This window comes from Lissotriton vulgaris, chromosome 6 (genome assembly GCF_964263255.1).
Source record: "Lissotriton vulgaris chromosome 6, aLisVul1.2, whole genome shotgun sequence".
NCBI classification, from domain to species: domain Eukaryota; kingdom Metazoa; phylum Chordata; class Amphibia; order Caudata; family Salamandridae; genus Lissotriton; species Lissotriton vulgaris.
The window spans coordinates 1,332,773,601-1,332,792,393 of NC_141694.1; the positions used below are offsets into that span (position 1 = coordinate 1,332,773,601).

An 18,793-nucleotide genomic window follows, 5' to 3' on the forward strand; every position below is an offset into this window, starting at 1 on the left:
ATCTGGACAGCAAATGATGAAACATCCATTTGAACCCATTCATAAAGCAGATATCCAGTATCTCTCATGGAAGACGGCTCTTCTGTTGGCACTCACCTCTTCCCAACGAGTGAGTGAAATACAGGCGTTTACTATAAGGCAACCTTATTTGAAATTTTCTAATTATTATGACCTCCTGCGGACGAATCCCACATTTATACCCAAGGTTTCTACTTCATTTCATCTCAATGAGCCGGTAATATTGCGAACATTCTTTCCTAATCCGACTTCAGCAGCAGAGAAGTCATTGCATAGCTTGGATGTCAAAAGATGCTTGAAATTCTATATATCCCGGACTATGTCCGTCAGAAAATGTGATCAATTATTTCTCTTGTATGGTGGACCCAAGCCAGGCTCAGCTGTATCAAAAGCTACTATCTCAAAGTGGATTGCATCCGCCATTCAATTCTGTCATTGCAAGGCAGGCCATCCATTGTCAAGCAAGCCTAAAGCTCATTCTACCAGGGCTATGTCCTCATCTACAGCATTATTTGAAGGTGTGTCTTAGGACAAGATTTGCCGAGCTGCAACCTGGAAGAGTGTGCATACTTTCACTCTGCATTATTGCCTGGATCTGGCAATAGAAGCTTAGTCAGCAGTTGGACAAGCAGTACTACGAAACCTCTTTAGATAAGGTAAGCCTGATGGCAACATATTTTGTTTCTGATAATATGCAAAGTCTTTATTGTATACAATCATTCTTGTGTATGTGTATGACTTACTCTTTCTTACAAAATAGGTTTGTTTATACATACATATATATTTTGCAATGGTTTGACATATCTCTTGAACTTCTTATGATACCCACCATCCACTATATCTATAAGTGTTATTTACTGCTAGCTACTCTGATTCTAAGCATGTGAATCTATGAAAGATACCCCAATACTGGATAAGAAAACGAGTTACTTACCTGTAACTTCAGTTATCCAGTATTGGCATCTTTCATAGATTCACAAGCGACCCTCCCTCTTCCCCGGAGAGGCTTACCTAGATTCAAGCAAGCCGGGCTGAAGAAGGCTGGAATGCTAGAAACCGGTCCTCGGTAGCTTGTTTCCGGTCCAGGGAAGCATGGCTTGGCAGTACGGGCTGGACTGTTCCCATGATGCACAGGGTCAGACTGATTTGCATATGGTCATGTCTGAACTGGGGTGGCAGAGTGGGCTAAAGAACGGTGATGGATTAAACCCAGATCAGTTGACTGGGGGAGAGTGCTTGTATTGTCAACGCTCCGTCCATCATTTCCTTTGGTTTTTCTTTGTTCGCCATAAGTTGGCAGGGTATGCTCAGACGTGAGTCCCTTGTTCACTTTGCCACTGAATTCAAGCAAGCCGGGCTGAAGAAGGCTGGAATGCCAGAAACCGGTCCTCAGTAGCTTGTTTCCGTTCCAGGGAAGGCATGGCTTGGCAGTTCGGGCTGTACTGTTCCCATGAGGCACAGGGTCAGACTGATTTGCATATGGCCATGTCTGAACTGGGATGGCGGAGTGAGCTAAAGAACGGTGATGGATTAAACTCAGATCAGTTGACTGGGGTGAGTGCTTGTATTGTCAACGCTCCGTCCATCATTTCCTTTGGTTTACCTTATCGTTAGGGCATACTTATTGTCACTTGTGCTACGAAAATCTGAGGGTTTGCCTTTCTGTGGGGAAGGTTCTAGGAAGGGCTGATGCCTGATTTCCAAGTTTGGTTCTTTATGCAAAAGGACTAAGATAGGCTAGTGTAGTGATTTTGCTATCTACTGTAGCCTATGGTGTAATTTTATTATTACTATGATGTATATATTTTATTGTACCGCAAGACTCCCACCTCGTCGGCGGGGATGATTCTAAGCATGTGAATCTATGAAAGATACCAATACTGGATAACTGAAGTTACAGGTAAGTAACTCATTTTCATCCATGCATCGCTTTTGTAGAGTATAGTTCAGTGATTCCGGAGGCACTTCCTGTGTTAATGGCCGGAGACTATCGGTGGCGTCATAATTGTCCATGAGAATAATTCTAGTCTCAGGGGTTTTCATTTTAGGTTTTGAGGCGTGGTTAAAAATGGGGAAGTAGGAGAGCCTCCTCGCTTCAGAAGCTGGCATACTATATGCCCCTGACCCATCGAGCCCCGATCTCCTTTTAGTAAGTCGTTGTTTTTTGGATTGTTTTTTAAGTTTCTTTCTCTCCCTCCTAGACAGTGGTGGTTTTGTGGGAAGATTAGATGGCAAGTAGGAGATGTTCAAATGGGCTGTGTCAGTGAGATCAGACTGCGTAATCGCGGATGGATTAGGCGTTAGACCAGACCTATGATGTTAGTGGACTCGAGAGAGTTTAGCCTGGAGCCAAGGTCAGACAGTGCTGAAGCCAAAGTTTGAATTAAGTCAATCTGTATTTCCATTTTCTGAGATTGCCATAGCAGAGCTGTTGCAATTAAGTCTTGCTTTACGTGAAGGGACGTCAACGAGACCGAGATAGGGCTTATAGGTCCCAAGGGGGACACTGGTGGGTCCTTGGTTTCTTGCACAGTGCTGAAGGAGTTGTAGTGAGGGCTGAAGCCCAGTGTGTGGGCTAGGGAATCCTCGATTCGGGCTTCTAGTGAAGAACCGGGCCTTAATTACGCTCCGGCGACGCAGGGAACGCCTGAAATCTTCGAGTTCACCTGTCCAGGTACACAGAGACACGAAACACTCTCTTCGTGAGAAAGAGTAAACATTTATTTGGCTGCAGCCATGAACAGTAGTCCCAGAAGTACAACAAAGTAATTTCTCTGGAGATCGCTGCTTCAATCCGCAGCGTACATTCTTTTATAGTGGTAGACACACCAAAACCTCAACCAATCAGCAGTGACTTCTCTTGTTTGTCAGAATACGGCGTGATCATCGCATGCTCTTGTTTTTCACCCGTGCAACATAACATAGTTAATCATCAATACATTTCATGACTTATACCACTTGCCTCAAGGACAGATGAGCCTAACTTGGGCTGGGATCTCGCACAATCGTCTTGATGTACTAGATTGACTCTCTTGCGCAAAGCTAACAGGGAGTAGTTTGCTTTTTAGCGAGCGTTGTATTCGTTCAGGGACAGGGAGCGCCGAGCGCGTACCTCGAAGTCAGGCCTGGGTAATGGCAATACAAAAATGGAGGCAAAATACAAGATGGACGCAGTATTCTGATATTTCATATTTCTTCACTAGGGAAGCCAAAAAATCAATCGGATAGGTTTTTAGATGACAGGGGACTTTCATGCTTTAGGCTCTTCCTTAAAGATGAGGAGTCACTGGGCTCAATTTGAAGTGCACCCGGGCTGCATCATGGTGCGGGCTTCGATAATAAAAAAGCTGCTGCCGGGTCTTTGCAGCTTTCTTGAAGATTTAAAGGGGCAGGCAAGATGCTGCCACGGACTTGGGCTTGAACTTGTAGTTGAGCTACAGTAGTTGTTACAATAGTTTTTGTAAAGTCTAAGCCAGGGTCTGATGCAGAAAGGTTTCCAGCGCTGGTGGGACGAACTCTTAATGGAGTTCCTGGATCGTGATGACATCCTCCTGGAAAAGCCGGTGCGGCTGATGATTCGCATGTGAAACGTGAGCCTCAGGTGAGCATAAGCGAGGACTCTCAGAAAGAGATCTTTTGATATGACCATGGCTGTGGGAAAAGAGCTGGTTGTGGTCTTGGGTTTCCGCATCGCACTGCAATGTCTGGGTAAGGGGCAGAGCCAGTTTGCGGAGCAAGTTTACTGAAAAACTCACTAATCCGTGCTTGTGACAGTTGGCCACCTGGGTATGACACTTTATCTTGGGGTGACAGCGACTGTTGTAGAACGCCCCCGGGGGAGACAGCTCGAAGGGTGGTACCTTTTTTCCGGGGGAGTTTCCTAAGTGGCAAAGTGACATTCGCACCCGCATGAAGCTCCCGCGGGGTATTACTTACAAATTAGCAAGTTGGAGCTCGGAGCTTGCGCTCTCCCTGTCAGAAACCCCTCTGCGCACTGTCCAGTGATTGCTTATGCCAGTGAGGGTAGGAAACTAGCTGTAGGTTGTAAGCAGCCCGTCTGTATAACGTGGTAGTGGTAGTGGAAGGGGCTTGCCGCCACCGGAGGCGCTAGGGGCGATTATGCCGTTTTGCGAGGCCTTCCTCTCTTCTCCTCACCTCTTTGCTGATAGGTGAGCAGACCAAGGTGTGCTAGGCCACTCCTCACTCCTTGCTACCCAGCAGTCTTCACATGGATGGGTTCAAAGGCAATGGAAGATACCCTTTTTCCCCTTGTTGCCACCCAACTGTGCATCTCTCGTGTGCCGAAGGTGGTGTGGAATCGGTTATCCCCCTCTGATGGTGTCAGTTCCAGTCCAGTCCCGGTCTGCCAGGGGTCCTCCGTAGGAGCGGGGCTTTAATCCCTGCTCTGCACCACTCTACACGCTGCGTGGGCGTGAGGGAGGAAGAGGAGATGGTGAGCGAGCCTGAGGGACTGAGAGCAGGGGAGCAGGAAGGACTGCCGCTCCCGCACTGATCTGCACGGCTTGACCCTGCTCAGCCCCCCTCAGCTCGACCCCAGCAAACCCAGTAGCCCTACTGTGGTGGAGAGAGAAACTACAGGGACCACAATCCACCACAAGCAGAGCCCACAACAGCTGGAAACGTCTATTGGGCTAGCTGACAGGAGTACACTTTAATATTCCCCGATGCAGCACTTCCTTCAGCATGTGCGGCCAGAAGATGCCTTGAATACCAGATTGTCGCAGGTGAATACCCACTTTCAGGTACATGCTGTTCAGTGCCTCTGTGCTCACTTTCGCGTGTCTGCCCTATGAACAGCAGAACATGAACGGCGGGAACGGACACTCCGGCACTCTGGGCAGAAGGCAGGCAGGCACTATGAGTGGCCCCAGCCACTGGGCAGAACAGCCAGCAACAGCCAGTCAAGCTGCGGGCCGCAAACAGTGGCGGCGCAGCGGCGCACTCCGGAACTTTGGCTGGCAGACAGGCAATCCGGGTAGCACCAGCTGCGGGCAGAACCACTGAGAATAGGCAGCCAAAACCGCAAGCCGCGGGCCGCGAACAGCAGCGGCGGCTTCGGGAGCAACAGCGGGAGCACAGCAGTATGCTCGCAGGAGTAGAGAACGTGTCAAGTAGGTCTGATCATGGGGACTAATCATGTAATTTCAGACTAATTTAATTCTAGATGCAATCGGTTTGTGGCAACATTTAATGAAATGCTTTTGGTACATGCCACAAAAGTGCACTAGCAGAAGGTCCTTTCATTGATGCAGAATTACACCTACCAGGCATTCCCTAGACCAGGACAGCAACATCCTACAAAACGTATGCGAATTCCATTTTCACATGTGCAAATATTTGCTTATGCAAACATTTGATGAGTGATTACACATTCACTGTCCATACACCCCCTGTTTCCCCACCGTCAAAAAAGTTGCACTCTGCCTTTGTCGGGAATACCTTTCCATCCTTGTCCCAGTGTGTGAAGAGATTTGAAAGGATTTAGTGGTTACCCTAAAACAGCTTATAGGTGTGTGCTGACTCAGAGGTCATTCCAACCTCAGAACTGCCTCTTTCCGCCAATGTCCAATACCCTATAGCGTAGATTTGGGGGAATGTAGCAACATCTTGCTAAAATCGAAACCCTGATTAAAAACAACAACCATTGAGCAGTTGTGTTCACCAATCTGCGACAAGGCTGTCAAGGCTGACAGAGGTGTCATTGGTGCACAGTATCTTCCAACCACATATCCAATTAGTATAGCAGACTGTCCGTGTGATGAGTGCTTCAGCACTCCATATAGACGTAGTAAGTTATATACAAATACTTCAGTACAGTACACTATCTCACATGCAAATAATGTTATTTCATTCTGTAGTTTTACATCCTCCGATTGCATACATCTCAAAAAGCCTACTCGCACTATCGGCCAGATTCATGAAAGACCCGTTTTGAGAGTCTGAAATAGCGATTCATAAGGAATCGCTATGACACTCGCAAAACGGGATTCATGTAGGAATCGCAAAATTAAATGCGATTCCTACAGATTCCTTATTTGCGATTAGCAAATTGCTAATCGCAAATAAGGAATAACTCCCCATTCATTCCTATGGGCCAAAAGGCCCATAGGAATGAATGGGGATTATTCCTTAATTGCGATTAGCAATTTGCTAATCGCAAATGAGATTGCGATTTGAAGGGTGCCAGGGGTGTCGAAAGGACACCCTGTAGCACCCCTTAAATGCACTTTTCAACAGGTGTTGCGCACACACATGTCCTAAGGACATGTGTGTGTGTAACACGCAACTTAGAAAAATGCTTTTAAAAGCATTATTCTAAGTTTTCGCTATTTACCACGAGGTTTGACCTCGCTGTAAATAGCGGCCGAATTTTGCGATTTCGCAATTTTAAAATGTTTCAAGAATAGCATTTAAGGAATCTCTAATAGAGATTCCTTAAATGCTATTCCTCGCAAATTTGCGAATTTCTAAATAGCGAATTTTGCATTTGGGATGATGAATCCCAAATGCAAAAATCGCACTCGTCAAGGGGCCAGATTCTGAGAATCTGGCCCTTTGCGAGCCGATTTCAGCTTGATGAATCAGGCTGTATATTCCTAAACCCTGCATGGAAATTGACCTTGATTCAAAACTATTGATCGTTTCCTTTTCCTTCCATCAAAGCCTCTCCTTACCTGCTAAACCAATGAATGCCTCTTCTCTCTGAACATAGCCTTCACTAGGTTGCATGGTTTTCTGCATTATTTTTCATTATTGTATCTCTTCATATTGGCCACAGTTAATTTCATAGAGCACATCTTCTTTTACTTTGAAACCAATCCTCTTCCCAAACAATGGCAAATTTTCCCCCAGCTTATCCATCCATCTCGCCAGTCATTTTGCACAACCTCACCCTCAACTAATGATACCATCTATTACCCATTGGTTTAATCTATCATAAATAAACTGGAGCAAATGCATAGAATGGTTTCCTTGAGAATACAAGATTAATCCCAGTAGCTAAAAATAACTACCATTCATTGGATTAATCACTAACTTTGTTTTCTTAATTAGAGTGCCACCCACCACTAAACGCTTTAATACCTTGTCCGGAGTATTCAGAGCTATATGAATGCAAATACAATAAAATGCAATATAATATGAGTCCTGACTTAATGAGAGAGGCTGTTGCGAGAGATGACAACACTTTCATAGTTTCTCACCTCACTTATTGTCACCTAAGGGGAGATGTCGATCTTTTAACTGTATATATAGATTTATGAACCATCCCGTGAACAGAACAATATTTTTATAAAATTCTACACCCCTGGTTTTAAACAATTGCTTGATATAATATACTATACTGAATGTATGGTTGTAAGATGCAAACAAGCAGGATTGTGTGAGGTTCATTAGGCAAACCATCATTCAGATTCTGACGTTTTCTCTCACTGCAATGAGCGTGCCTGGCTTTCATAGAAATCCTCTTCTGTACTAGTGGGGCAGTAGTTCTGCTATGGTGATCTAAGTTAGAGTGCTGCAAAAGAGAATTTGTAGAAGTGTTTAACTAGTCATATAACGATTTTTGTAACTGGTTAACTTTTGTTCTTTCAGGAGAAAATTGAAGCAGTTAATCAGGCCATATCTAATGAATATGATGTGCGAAGGAAAATGTTAATAAAACGTTTGGATGTAACCGTGCAGTCATTTGGTTGGTCTGATAAAGCTAAGGTACGTCTCATTGAAAGTGAGCTTAAAATTCTTTTGAAAGAGAGCTATTGCCTGAAAGTAATGTGTTAGACTTGATTGCATTCAAATTTTTTGGTGCAAAGTTTAAAACTTAGAATTATGTTTTGTAAGAATGTTGAACTAAATTTTGTGTAAGAGAGCCATCCTTCATTAAGACATTAAGAAAGATATTGGTTTGTTTTCAAGAGAACTCTTCCTAATAACACTTTAGTGATGTCGAGGACCTCGACATTTATCTGAGGCATATTTGGTGTCAAAGCTGGAGCAGCCCCAAGTATATGTTGTGTTATTCTTTTTTTTGTAAAAATAGTTAAAGGAGCTACTTACTGTGCTTAGTTTGTACATTATATTGAGAGGGATCAGCTAGTGGACACATTAGGTAGGTAAAAGTTATGTCATCAAAACGCATGTAAGCAAGTTCATGCTTGCTACCAGATGGCTTTTCATTGTTTATTTTTTTTAGAATGTGGATGGACCTGTGTGCTATCTAGGATATAGAATGTGTGCCAGACTTTCTAGGAAACATGGGACTCTCTACCACCCCAATTCTCTAGAAATTGATCTAGAGTGAATTTTGGTGATATGCCTAATTAGTATTTTATCCATGACTTTTGCCACGAAGAAATACAAGTTAATGTTCATCCCTTTATTGGATTTACTGTAACAGAAAATTACTGGCATGTTCCTCTATTACAACTGCCAACCTAGGCACAGCCACAGAACTTTTCCCTTGCTGATTGTCCTCACCCATTCCTTAATCGATCATTCATACAGGAGCCCAGCAAGCTGGAGTCAGAGTGTGAATGCCATTCACAAGGATGTCTTGTTTTGCAACACTCATGGGGCTTTCCTGAAATCTCTTAATTGAATTTTACATGAATTCTCTACTGTGATGCACAGGTTACTGGCAGATGTGTCTGTGTGGTGGGGCCGCCCTGCTGTTCTTGGAAGTTGTGCCAATGAAATGATTAAAAGAGAATAATTTTTTACCTGTTTATTTTACTTAAGTTCACTTGCATTCCAGCTCTTTAGAGCTAAACAAGATTCCCATTTACCAACTATATTTTAGAAATTTTTCAAAGAAAAAGAAATCCTCTCCCATTTAACTACAGTTCATATACACAATCGGAAGATCACCAAATGAGCACCAATATGAACTTCTAACAGCAGTGTGACTTCTAACTAACTTGTTATTAGTCTGCCAAAAATGAAAGTAAACTGTTAGTGCAATGCATCTTGTTTTCCACTAAACAGATCAACAATATAGTTCATAAGCACAATCAGGTTAAGCGGCAGGCCCAAACTGTAATAAGTGTCTCTGTATATACTGGACCAAAGTAAGGTACAGTGTGCACAGAGTCCACAGTCCCTAGAGGTATGGCAAAGGCTAAGGTTAGATATAACCTTACTCTCTAAAGTGGTAGCTTGGTCGAGCAGTAAGGCAGTATCAGAGGACAGTGTAAAGCATTTGTTGTAAACACTCAGTCAGCAAATGGTCTCACACACTCAAGAACTGAACTCTAGGCCAATTGTTTTGTATATAAAAATATATAGTTACTTTATTTTCGAACCACGGTAGGTATCATAATTACTTTCTCAGAATGAGATGTTGCAATTGAATACTTTCAATTAGCAATAGACTTTTGAATGCAAGTTACAGTTGTTGTAATATGCAACACAAGTTGAAACACAAAATAACATTGAGCTCAACGGGAGTTTTTAAGTAAATACAATAAAACTACTATACATATGTTTTTCTAACTTAGGGCTGGATTCAGCCCTGGTGCATTTCCTTTAAACAGTTACAAAAAATCGTTGTTGTTACCCAGGCGATTTTTAAGGAATATTTGTAGGTTTGGAAAATCGACACTTAGAAGAAATTCTGGCAAAAACAGGCAATGTATTCCTATGGAGGAAAATTGAGTTAACAATAAATCACTGTTATAATTACTTTTTAGGTTCAGTGCTGGGCTAAAAGATACAGCACTGGGATCTCTCCTGATAACAGGCGAGTAATTCGGAATTAGTTGATCGGCTGATTTTTAGTGAATATTTTAAAGATGCAAAACTCGACACTGAAGAAATTCTGAGTGAATCCCAGCCAATGTTACCCTAGGGAGAAACTCAAGTTATCAGTCTTTGGGTAAGTACTCGGCTGGCAGAGTTAAGGTTCTGGGGGTAGACTCGGGGGTCACCCAGAGTCAGGTAAGTACAGTTGTTACACCCTCAGCAGCACAGGGGCAGCCGGGTGCTGAGTGAGTAGTTCCAATGTTATCCTATGGAGGATAGGGGGCCCTCGGTTGGTGGCTGCTAGCAGGCAGGCCACGCGGCTGTGGGAGCTGAGCTTCTGGTCACTTACACAGGGCAAGTGGGGAAGTAGAGTAGGATAGTTGCTGCACTTCCAGGGACACTCGGGCGGCTGGGTGCAGGGTGCTTTTGGGCCTTTGGGCACCCAATGTTATTCAATGAGGGAACTGGAAGTCTAACAAAGGCTGCAGGCTCGAGGACGGAGATTCTTCAGGTGCGACCACCACTTCAAGAGGTAAGTTGGGATCTTGGAGGGTAGGTAGACACCCAGGAGTTGGGCACAGGGGGCCGTGGGACGCCGGGTGCAAGGGTGTCTTTTGGCATCGGGAAATCTTACCCTCAGCTGGTCGAGGTTGGAGGGGTCCCTGGTTGGGAGGCTGCAGGCGTCGTCAGGATCGTTGATCGTCCTTGGGTGCTGGATTCCCGGTCACAGTCGCTGGGGGTACGTCCTCGGGGTCTTTGTACACTCAGGCACGGGCCAGGCTCGGCGGGTGCAGTGTGTGCTGGTTTTGCGGTTCCTGGCTGGCACCAGGGGTTGTTGCTGTTTGAGCAGAACCACAGCTCATGGGAGTCCCAGTTTTTAGATGAGCAAGGCAGTTGGGTCCTCGAGGGTTTTCAAGGTTACTGACCACATGAGATGCCGGGGTTTAGCAGGAGCAGGTTCAAGGATCAGCAGGCCGGTACGGCCGGGGGCAAGTCAGTTGATGTCCTCCTCTAGTTAGCAGCTGCACGGCAGGTCTTCTTTCTTCTTCTTGTTTCAAAATTGGGACTTGAGGAAGGAAGGTTCAAGGTGCCCCTAAATACTACATTTAGGGGCGTTACAGGTAGAGCAAGCACAGGGACCAATAAATCCCTGTCCTGGGTGAGTACACCCCCTATCCTGCCACTCTCTAGTGGGAGTGGGGCAGGGGCCTAGCTCTGATTGGGTAGGGCTCCCCATCCTCAGGATGGCGGCAGCCCAGAGTTGTGCTTCACCTCCCCTCTCCCACCTGAGGGGTGGGGTTGGCAGAGGCTGGCACACCCCATTTCCTCATGTAGTGTTTCCCACCTGTCTTCCCGCCCAAGTGGGGGTTAGAACCGGTGGGGGCCAGTTGCTGAGTACAGCAAGTGATCTGGAGAAGCTCACAAAAGGCGGCATGCCTTAGAAGCTTCCCCTGCCCATCGTGGGGGAGGAGGCTTGGCACCTCGTCCCAGGATGAGTATTGTTTCAGGCCCCCGAGAGCGGCAAGCTCTCGACCCAGGGGTCCAGAAACATGTCTGGTGATGGCAGCCTCGGTAGCCACGCAGTCAGGACACTGGGAGTTGGTTAGGTTTCAGGGGGCATCTCTAAGATGCCCTCTGTCGTGCATTTGGCATTAAGACCCACACTGGCATCAGTGCGGGTTTAATGTGCTGAGAAGTTTGATACCAAACTTCTCAGTCTTTAGTGTAGTCATCATGGTGCTGAGGAGTCCGTAATGACAACCTCCCAGCACCATATACTCTTAATGCCATCACTGCACTTACAGTGCTCAGGAATGGCCCTGGATTCTGTAGGGGCACAGGGCTCATGCACCTGTGCCCACACCACTGGCATAGTGCACCCAGCTAGAGGGGTGACTGAGGTACGCCAGAGCAGTGTGTTTGTGGGCATGGCACACAGGGATGTATGCCATGTCGACTCAATGACTCAATGTTTAGTTCTGCACCAATACACTCAGCATGCAAAGGCAGTGTGTGTGTGTGTGTCAGGGTACAGGGCCCCTAAGGGTGGCCCAATAAGTGCTGCTGCGCTTAGGGGTCTTCTCTGGTCACAGTGCCCTGGTACCATTTACCAGGGACTGACATGTGGCCAGAGATGCCAAATGGGTTTAGATTTCAACACAGTTTTAGGGAAGGAAAACCGGCCCTGGGCACCTGATGAGCAGGAGCCCAGGGCACACTCCGTCAAAGTACATCAGCAATTCAGCAAAAAGTGGGGCCATACCATGCAAGAAAGATGGCACTTTCTCACATAAACGACCTGTAGAGCTGTATAAGGCCATGCTGAATGTAACTGCCGAACATGTTCAATCGGGCAATTCAGGAGGGTGTTTTGCCGCTGGACCAAAGGACGGCAGTGATAACTGAAATCCCAAAGCCAGGTAAACAACCCACTGAGTGCAGGTCATATAGACCAATCTCACTACTCAATTTCGAGGTGAAAGTGCTTGCCTAGCTCCCTGCAGTGATTACTACCCTTATCCACCCAGATCAATCTGGGTTTATGCCTCATAGGAGCACTTGGCTAAATCTTCATAGGCTGTTCGGAATACTTCACAAAGCGGGAAAATGCCCCAAAGAGCAACCAGCCCTCCTGTACCTTGATGCTAGCATGTCATTTGATAGTATGAAATGTAATCACCTCTTTGCAGTCCTGGAATGATTCAGCCTCGGTCCCAAATTCATCTGATGGATTTAGTTCTTGTATAAACAGCTATTAGCCAGTGTCCCGCGCATTTGCCTTGCAGAGAGGCAATAGACACTAATGCCTACAATCTCCAATCTTGTTCAGACTGGCTCTAGGGCCGCTCACTTCGTGGGTACAGGAAGACCCTTTGATCTGGGGATACTGTTAAGGGAAGAGTGGGAAGATCAAATATCGCTCTACACAGACGATATTCTGCTGTATATGAGAAACAGGGAGTACTCGGGTTACCCAATAAACTGGCATAAATCACTATTATATCTACTAGCCGGGGAAGCCCCCTCCCTGAAGTCCAGATGTGTAGTACCCATGCAGGAGCAAGGTTTTAAGTATTTGGGGATCTACATTACTCAGGATTCTCACTAGTTCTATCTACAGAACGCGGGTCTACAACTCGACCGGCTTATAGTTTATGCAAAACATTGGCGCACACTCCCCCTGACGTTGATGGCCCGGGTGGCATTGTTCAAAATGATAGCTATCCGACAACTGCCATACACTTTGCAAAACAAGCCATACGAGGTGCCCCTCTTCTTCTTCCAAAAGGTGAATTCGGATTTCCGTGCGTTATTGTGGTGTTGGGCGCCCTGTGTATAGCCCTGAGAAAACTCCAAAGAGGGGTTTACGACGGAGGCCAAGGGGTACCTGACATCCGCAGTTACTACTGTGCCTCTCAGCTCGTGAACGTGAATGGATGAATGTTTTGAGGGTGGGGCAGATCCTGCATACAGGGTGGAGTGAAGTGAGAGGCCCACAAGAAATACTGTACACAAAATAAATAGATAGGCACCTCCCGGCAAACACCAAACCGTGGCCAAGTCATGGCAGGCAGCAACAAAATACTTGGGTTGCAAAGGTAAACTCTCAGGGATGACGCCTCTATGGGCAGGCAACCTTCTGAAGAAGGTAAGCAAGTTGGGGGGCTTCGCCAAATGGGAGCTATTGGGATTGGAAATGTTGGGAGACATTTGGAGGGGAAGAGCATACAATAAGTGCGCAGTTACAAAGGGAATACAACATGTGGAAAGGGGAATGGCTCAAGTACATCCAACTGGGACATGCACTGCCAAGACATATTAGCAAGGGAGAGACCCTAGAGACTGCCTCACCACTAGTAGACCGCTTACTGACATACTGATTACAGGACAAGACCATATCCTTGTTCAAAAAGATAATTAATAATGCCCCAGACCCCATGGGTGCACTGTGGACGGTATGGGAACGCGAATGGGCACCATGGATGATAGCAATCGGTTGAGGTGCTCCAAGGCCCTAGAGAAGTGGCGATACGACCTAGGTTCTGACTTGTACAGCTTAAAGTGCTACACAGGGTATATTACCCCAGGTCAGTGCTACACAAAATGAGACGTGCCATAGGGGTTGTGAGTTCGAGGGGTCTTTCTATCACCTACTTTGGGAATGCCCTGTCCTGCAGGAGTACTGGCAGAAAATAGCATGGAAGTTCCATTAGAACCTAAAGGTTTCTCCTGATAACGGTGGCAAATGATGATTGGCCAAGACATGTAAAGCAATGGTTGGCGCTGGCAGCAGCGATGGCAAAGCAAAATGTGTCAAAGAAATGGTGGGCTGCTGCCATCCCGACAGTGGAGGAATGGGGAAGCAATTTAGACTTGTGCTCACAAGCGTAATTGACGATTTAAAGAGCACAGGGTGCCCTAATAAAGGGGGTAAGATTTGGGGAGCGTGGCAGACATACCGAGGCTTGTAGAATGGATAATATGTGGCTACTTGTTCACTGTCAGTTAAGATTGAAATATGTTATATGATGCATAAGATTTAAATCCAAAAATGGGATTGAAGTTACAATATAAGTGCCCTTTGTATGTACAGTTATTGTTTACATACTAATAAAAAGTTATAAAAAATATATATATAGTTCATAAGCTGTCAGAAGGTAACATTTTCAAAAACCAAAAGCGTGTACAAATTCAGCATAAAGAATATGGAAAATGTGGTACTACAAAAACAGATCTGTTAGTAGCCACAAAGGTTTGTTTTGATTCACTAGGTTCTAATAATATTCTCAAAGATGTGTACATAGCCTCATAGAAATGCCTGACCCATCTCCACATGGAAGAATAGTCCCCCCGCAGAGTAACACTTGCAGTGTACGCCACCACCAGCCAGACTCCGTACATCTTCCCTTTTTCAAAACATTTTCCGCACTTTCAGCCAAGCCAAATAATGGAATCTTCCATTTTGTTAGCTGTTTTTGCAAAAGCTTACTGCTGGAACCTCCTCACCTATGTGGTAGAATAACGTAACCTATGATGAACAGAAAGTAGCTGCAATGAAGGAAAACAACTTGTATCAAATTGAGTAGTATTGTTATATGCAGGCACATATTTGTAGAACGTTTATGCATAAAAATATCTTCAACTCAGAATAAAGACCAACAGCACTCAGCAAAAAAAATATGGGAAATAAAATGTAATTAAAACATGAATATAAAAATTTAAAAACAACAATTACATATACTAAATACGGTGAATAAAATAAATAACTGTGAACACCAATGTAGAAACCTACCATCCTTGAGCAAGTCTTTATAGAACTGTCATCTTTTGGCCTTACTCAAATGAAAATTTGTGCATCTTAATCCTGGCCTATACCATTCCTCTGACTTTGTGCCTGTTGATTGCTAGTGGCTGACTTTTTTAATTCTCTTGTAATGTCTTCACACTTCTTGGAAGCTGACAAGATCTTATTCAAAAAATATGTGCTATGTAAAGTTGGATCTGGAGAATTTTAGTCAGTGGCACCCATGTGCCACTAGCTGACTCCAGTGTAGCGGAAGTAGAGCTGCATATAGGCATCACCCCGTGCACTGATGTGACTGCCTTTCTTTCTGCTCTCTTGGACACTGATACGGAGCTCCCCTCCAAAGCAATCCAAAGTCCCAGTGAGGCAAGAATACTGCTTGATCCACATACGCCTGATGTTCTTGCGTCGAACAGAGAGCTTAAACATCAGATGACTTCCTACCTTCTTACCTTAACAAGCCCCAGCAAGAACACTGAAGAAAAGGGAATCACAGATGCTCTTGAGCATATTCGTTCCCAAACGTGCGGTTGTATGTAAAAGTCATCTTCACTATACACCTAATTGATCCCTTTGACAGAAGGTGCCAGAAAAGCTGACTGTCCTTCTGTTTAGAAGCCTCGGCTAGTGTACACCAGTTGTCAGCCTCCCAAATCTTTTTGCCACATCCTGAGCCCTCTTGGACATCATCCTTCTGCTTTTAATATCATCTCTTGTCCCTTGCTTTATTGCCGCTGTTAGATTGTTTCTAGCTAATCTGCAATCATCATTGTACCACAGGGCGATGTTTCATTTGGCACATTAAAATTACACAGCCTGCTAAAATTGGTTTTGATACTATTAATTAATTGTTGGAAGCTAGACACAGTGAAATAATCACTTTGGTCAAGATCACTAAGAGTACCATAAGGGTCTGAACCACTTCTTTATAGTTTCCCATCTGCAAAACCTGGAGCTATTTGACTCTCCTGTAATTATTTGTGGTCACAATTGAGGCTATTGTTTGATGAGTTTGGATACATGATATGGGGAGGCCAGTTAGCGTCAGGGAAAGGGCATTATGATTGCTGTCTTTTCGGTTGTGGACACTGTTGTCCTTGACATAGGGCCACAAATCAAGGTTCACCATGGTATAATCTATCCTACTTTTAGTGTTTCCTCTCTTAAACGTAAACTTAGCTTCCTCATCTGAGAGTGTCCGGCCGTTACAGGCACGCACCCCATGGGCTAAGGTAAAAGACAGTACCTGCTGCCCAACCTTGGTACATCTTTTAATGGGGGGTATCTGTAGCTTGTTTACACCCCTAGCTTGCTCTTCCTCCTGTACTAATTCTTGTACAAAATGTACTGGCTCGTAAGTCATATTAAAGTCGCCAGCTAAGATAAGATAATACTCTTCACTACAGCTGTCAAGACAATTGGAGAGCGTTGATAAAGTTTGAGTGCTTATAGTGGCTACTGAACCCGTTATATATGTTGAATAGTCTAACATGGATATTCCCTTTGGGCCATATCATGTTAATGCCAAGGATCTCCTGGGATTCTATCTCAAGTTGCTTGATTTTATAATCCAATGTGGTCTTAACCCATATTAATAGCCAACCAGCCAATCGACCTAGCCTCAATACTAAATGTAGTGAACCCCACTGTGTACACGCGATCAGTCGCCCAAGTTTCCTGGAACAGGCATACATGACTACTGTCCACCATATTACCTCACTCTGGGTCATTTAGCTTGGATTTTATTCCCGCAATGTTCCAAGAAATAATCTGTGGTGACTGTTCAGCACCCATGCTACCTGTTGCGGGTAACTAAATATAGGATTTACAAGCATTTGATCTTGGGCAGGTACACAGGTGGTTGGTTGGATGGGTAGTGTATTATTCACTATCTGATTGTGCATGATATTGTCAATATTTGTTGCTCTCTACGCTTGGTTGGCTGTAACTACAGCATAAATCGGCATTGTTTTTACATTCCCTTGATTTAGTCAGTCTGGGCTATCCAAATCAGTAAGTGCTTCATATCTATTGCTAATTTCCATGGGGAAATGGACCTTTCTGTTTAATGGATTCTGGGTAGCGCGATCATTTAACGGGGAGATTGCCCAGTTGGCATAAGATGTTTATAAAAAATTCCAAGTGCCACTAACTCTACCCATGTCCTGGAACCCACCCAGGTGGCTTCCTCCTGCTTTGGAGCAGCTGCCCTGCAAGAACTGGGGATCTGCAATTAATCACTATGTGGTCTACTTTTGCAACCTTCTATAGGGGACCAACCTAGCTCACTCCTTGGGCAAACAAGATGTCATGAAAACTAGAATTGGAAAAATCAGTGTTCTCTGATAGCCAATGACATACTTTGTTCTTCAATTGAGTGGTATTTCCTTGAAGTTACCCTCAAGCGGAGGAGTATTGGTTAAGATCACCACATATGGGAAACATTCTGGGGGGAGATGTAAAATCACATCATTGCAAGTATCAGCCCTAGCAACAGAGTTACCTATTTGTGAGTTGGACTGTCTAAAAGGTTCAACTCCTTTTTCATTTAGTAAGGGGCTATTCGTATTAGATCCAAAGATGTTACCAGAGTGCCCCTCCTCAATTGGGGATAGTTATGCGCCATTACTTTGGGTTTGGAAGAGGCTTCCTGTGTGTCATGACCGTTTTCTTGAGCAGTGGTCACAGCTAAAGATTGTAATAAATTAGAGTAGTTTCCCACCGTGGTGTTATTCTTTCAGTAACTTTTCAACCCCATTTGAACTGGAGATTCTGAACTTGTGAGGCCGAAATTCCCTGTCCATGAGCGACTTTTTGATATTTTCCACATTGGCCTCTAGGTTATCAAGCCTACCCAATATAGATGACAAATTAGTTAACGTTATTTTTTCAAACCCATTCATTAAAAGCTTAATATCTTGTCTCTATATCTTGTCTCTAGGTCTCTAGGGACAGATGACACAGAGTAAGATTGATAATGTTTGGGATACTGGCTTAGTGCTGTTATGATCCACAATGGGGGTCTCCTGGGGTTTTCTCTTGGATCTAGTATTGGCTGCCAGTAAGGGCTCCGTGTGTTTTTGTTTCCTCTTCCTTTTGGTTGGGGGGGGGGGGGGCAAACATCGGAGGTGCTGGAAGTTGGTGCGGGGACTTCATGGGGGGGGGGGGTTCCAATGTATGTTGGGCTCCCCGGTTTTGTGACCTTTGTCTGCCCATTTGGAGTGATGTCCAGGTTCATACCTACAATTGAGCCCCCCTCCATAGACAACCGACGTTGTACTACTAACATTTCTACATCAATAACTTTCACAGCCCGTGATAAAAAACAGTCAAGGGTGGAGTTCTGGAGGGATTTAGAAGTACTCTCCCTCCCCTCCATATGCTCACTTTTCGCCATGAGAGGAGCTGGCACAGTCACGCTAGATAAAGCTTAAGTCAGTACAGGATATCCAACAACTCATTTGACAGGATTCTTCTTTAAAAGGGGTTGCTGTTCCAGACAATCGGATTCCAGGAAAAAAGGAAGGCAAACAATAGAAGTAAAGACCAAGTGGGTAGGCCCAGCCCAGCCTCCAGGCTTGGACAGGACTACCCCTGTCCCGGCACGCCCTCGCGTCCCGTGCCTCGGGAGCCCAAGAGTGAATTTATGCGCCTCCGGCGCATGAGGGAACAGGTGGTCGCCTATTGGCGCTGGTAGTGATAGGGAATGTA

General features: G+C 45.0%; 1 protein-coding gene across 1 annotated transcript in view; it reads left to right on the forward strand.

Annotated features, from left to right (window-relative positions):
* TSLIG3A (tRNA splicing ligase complex subunit 3A) overlaps nucleotides 1-18,793 on the forward strand; it is a 343,839-nt gene that overhangs the window by 207,025 nt on the left and 118,021 nt on the right. The window contains exon 6 of the mRNA XM_086927472.1: nucleotides 7,633-7,749. Within this exon, the coding sequence (XP_086783598.1) occupies nucleotides 7,633-7,749 (117 nt within the window). The remainder of the gene's footprint in view (nucleotides 1-7,632; nucleotides 7,750-18,793) is intronic.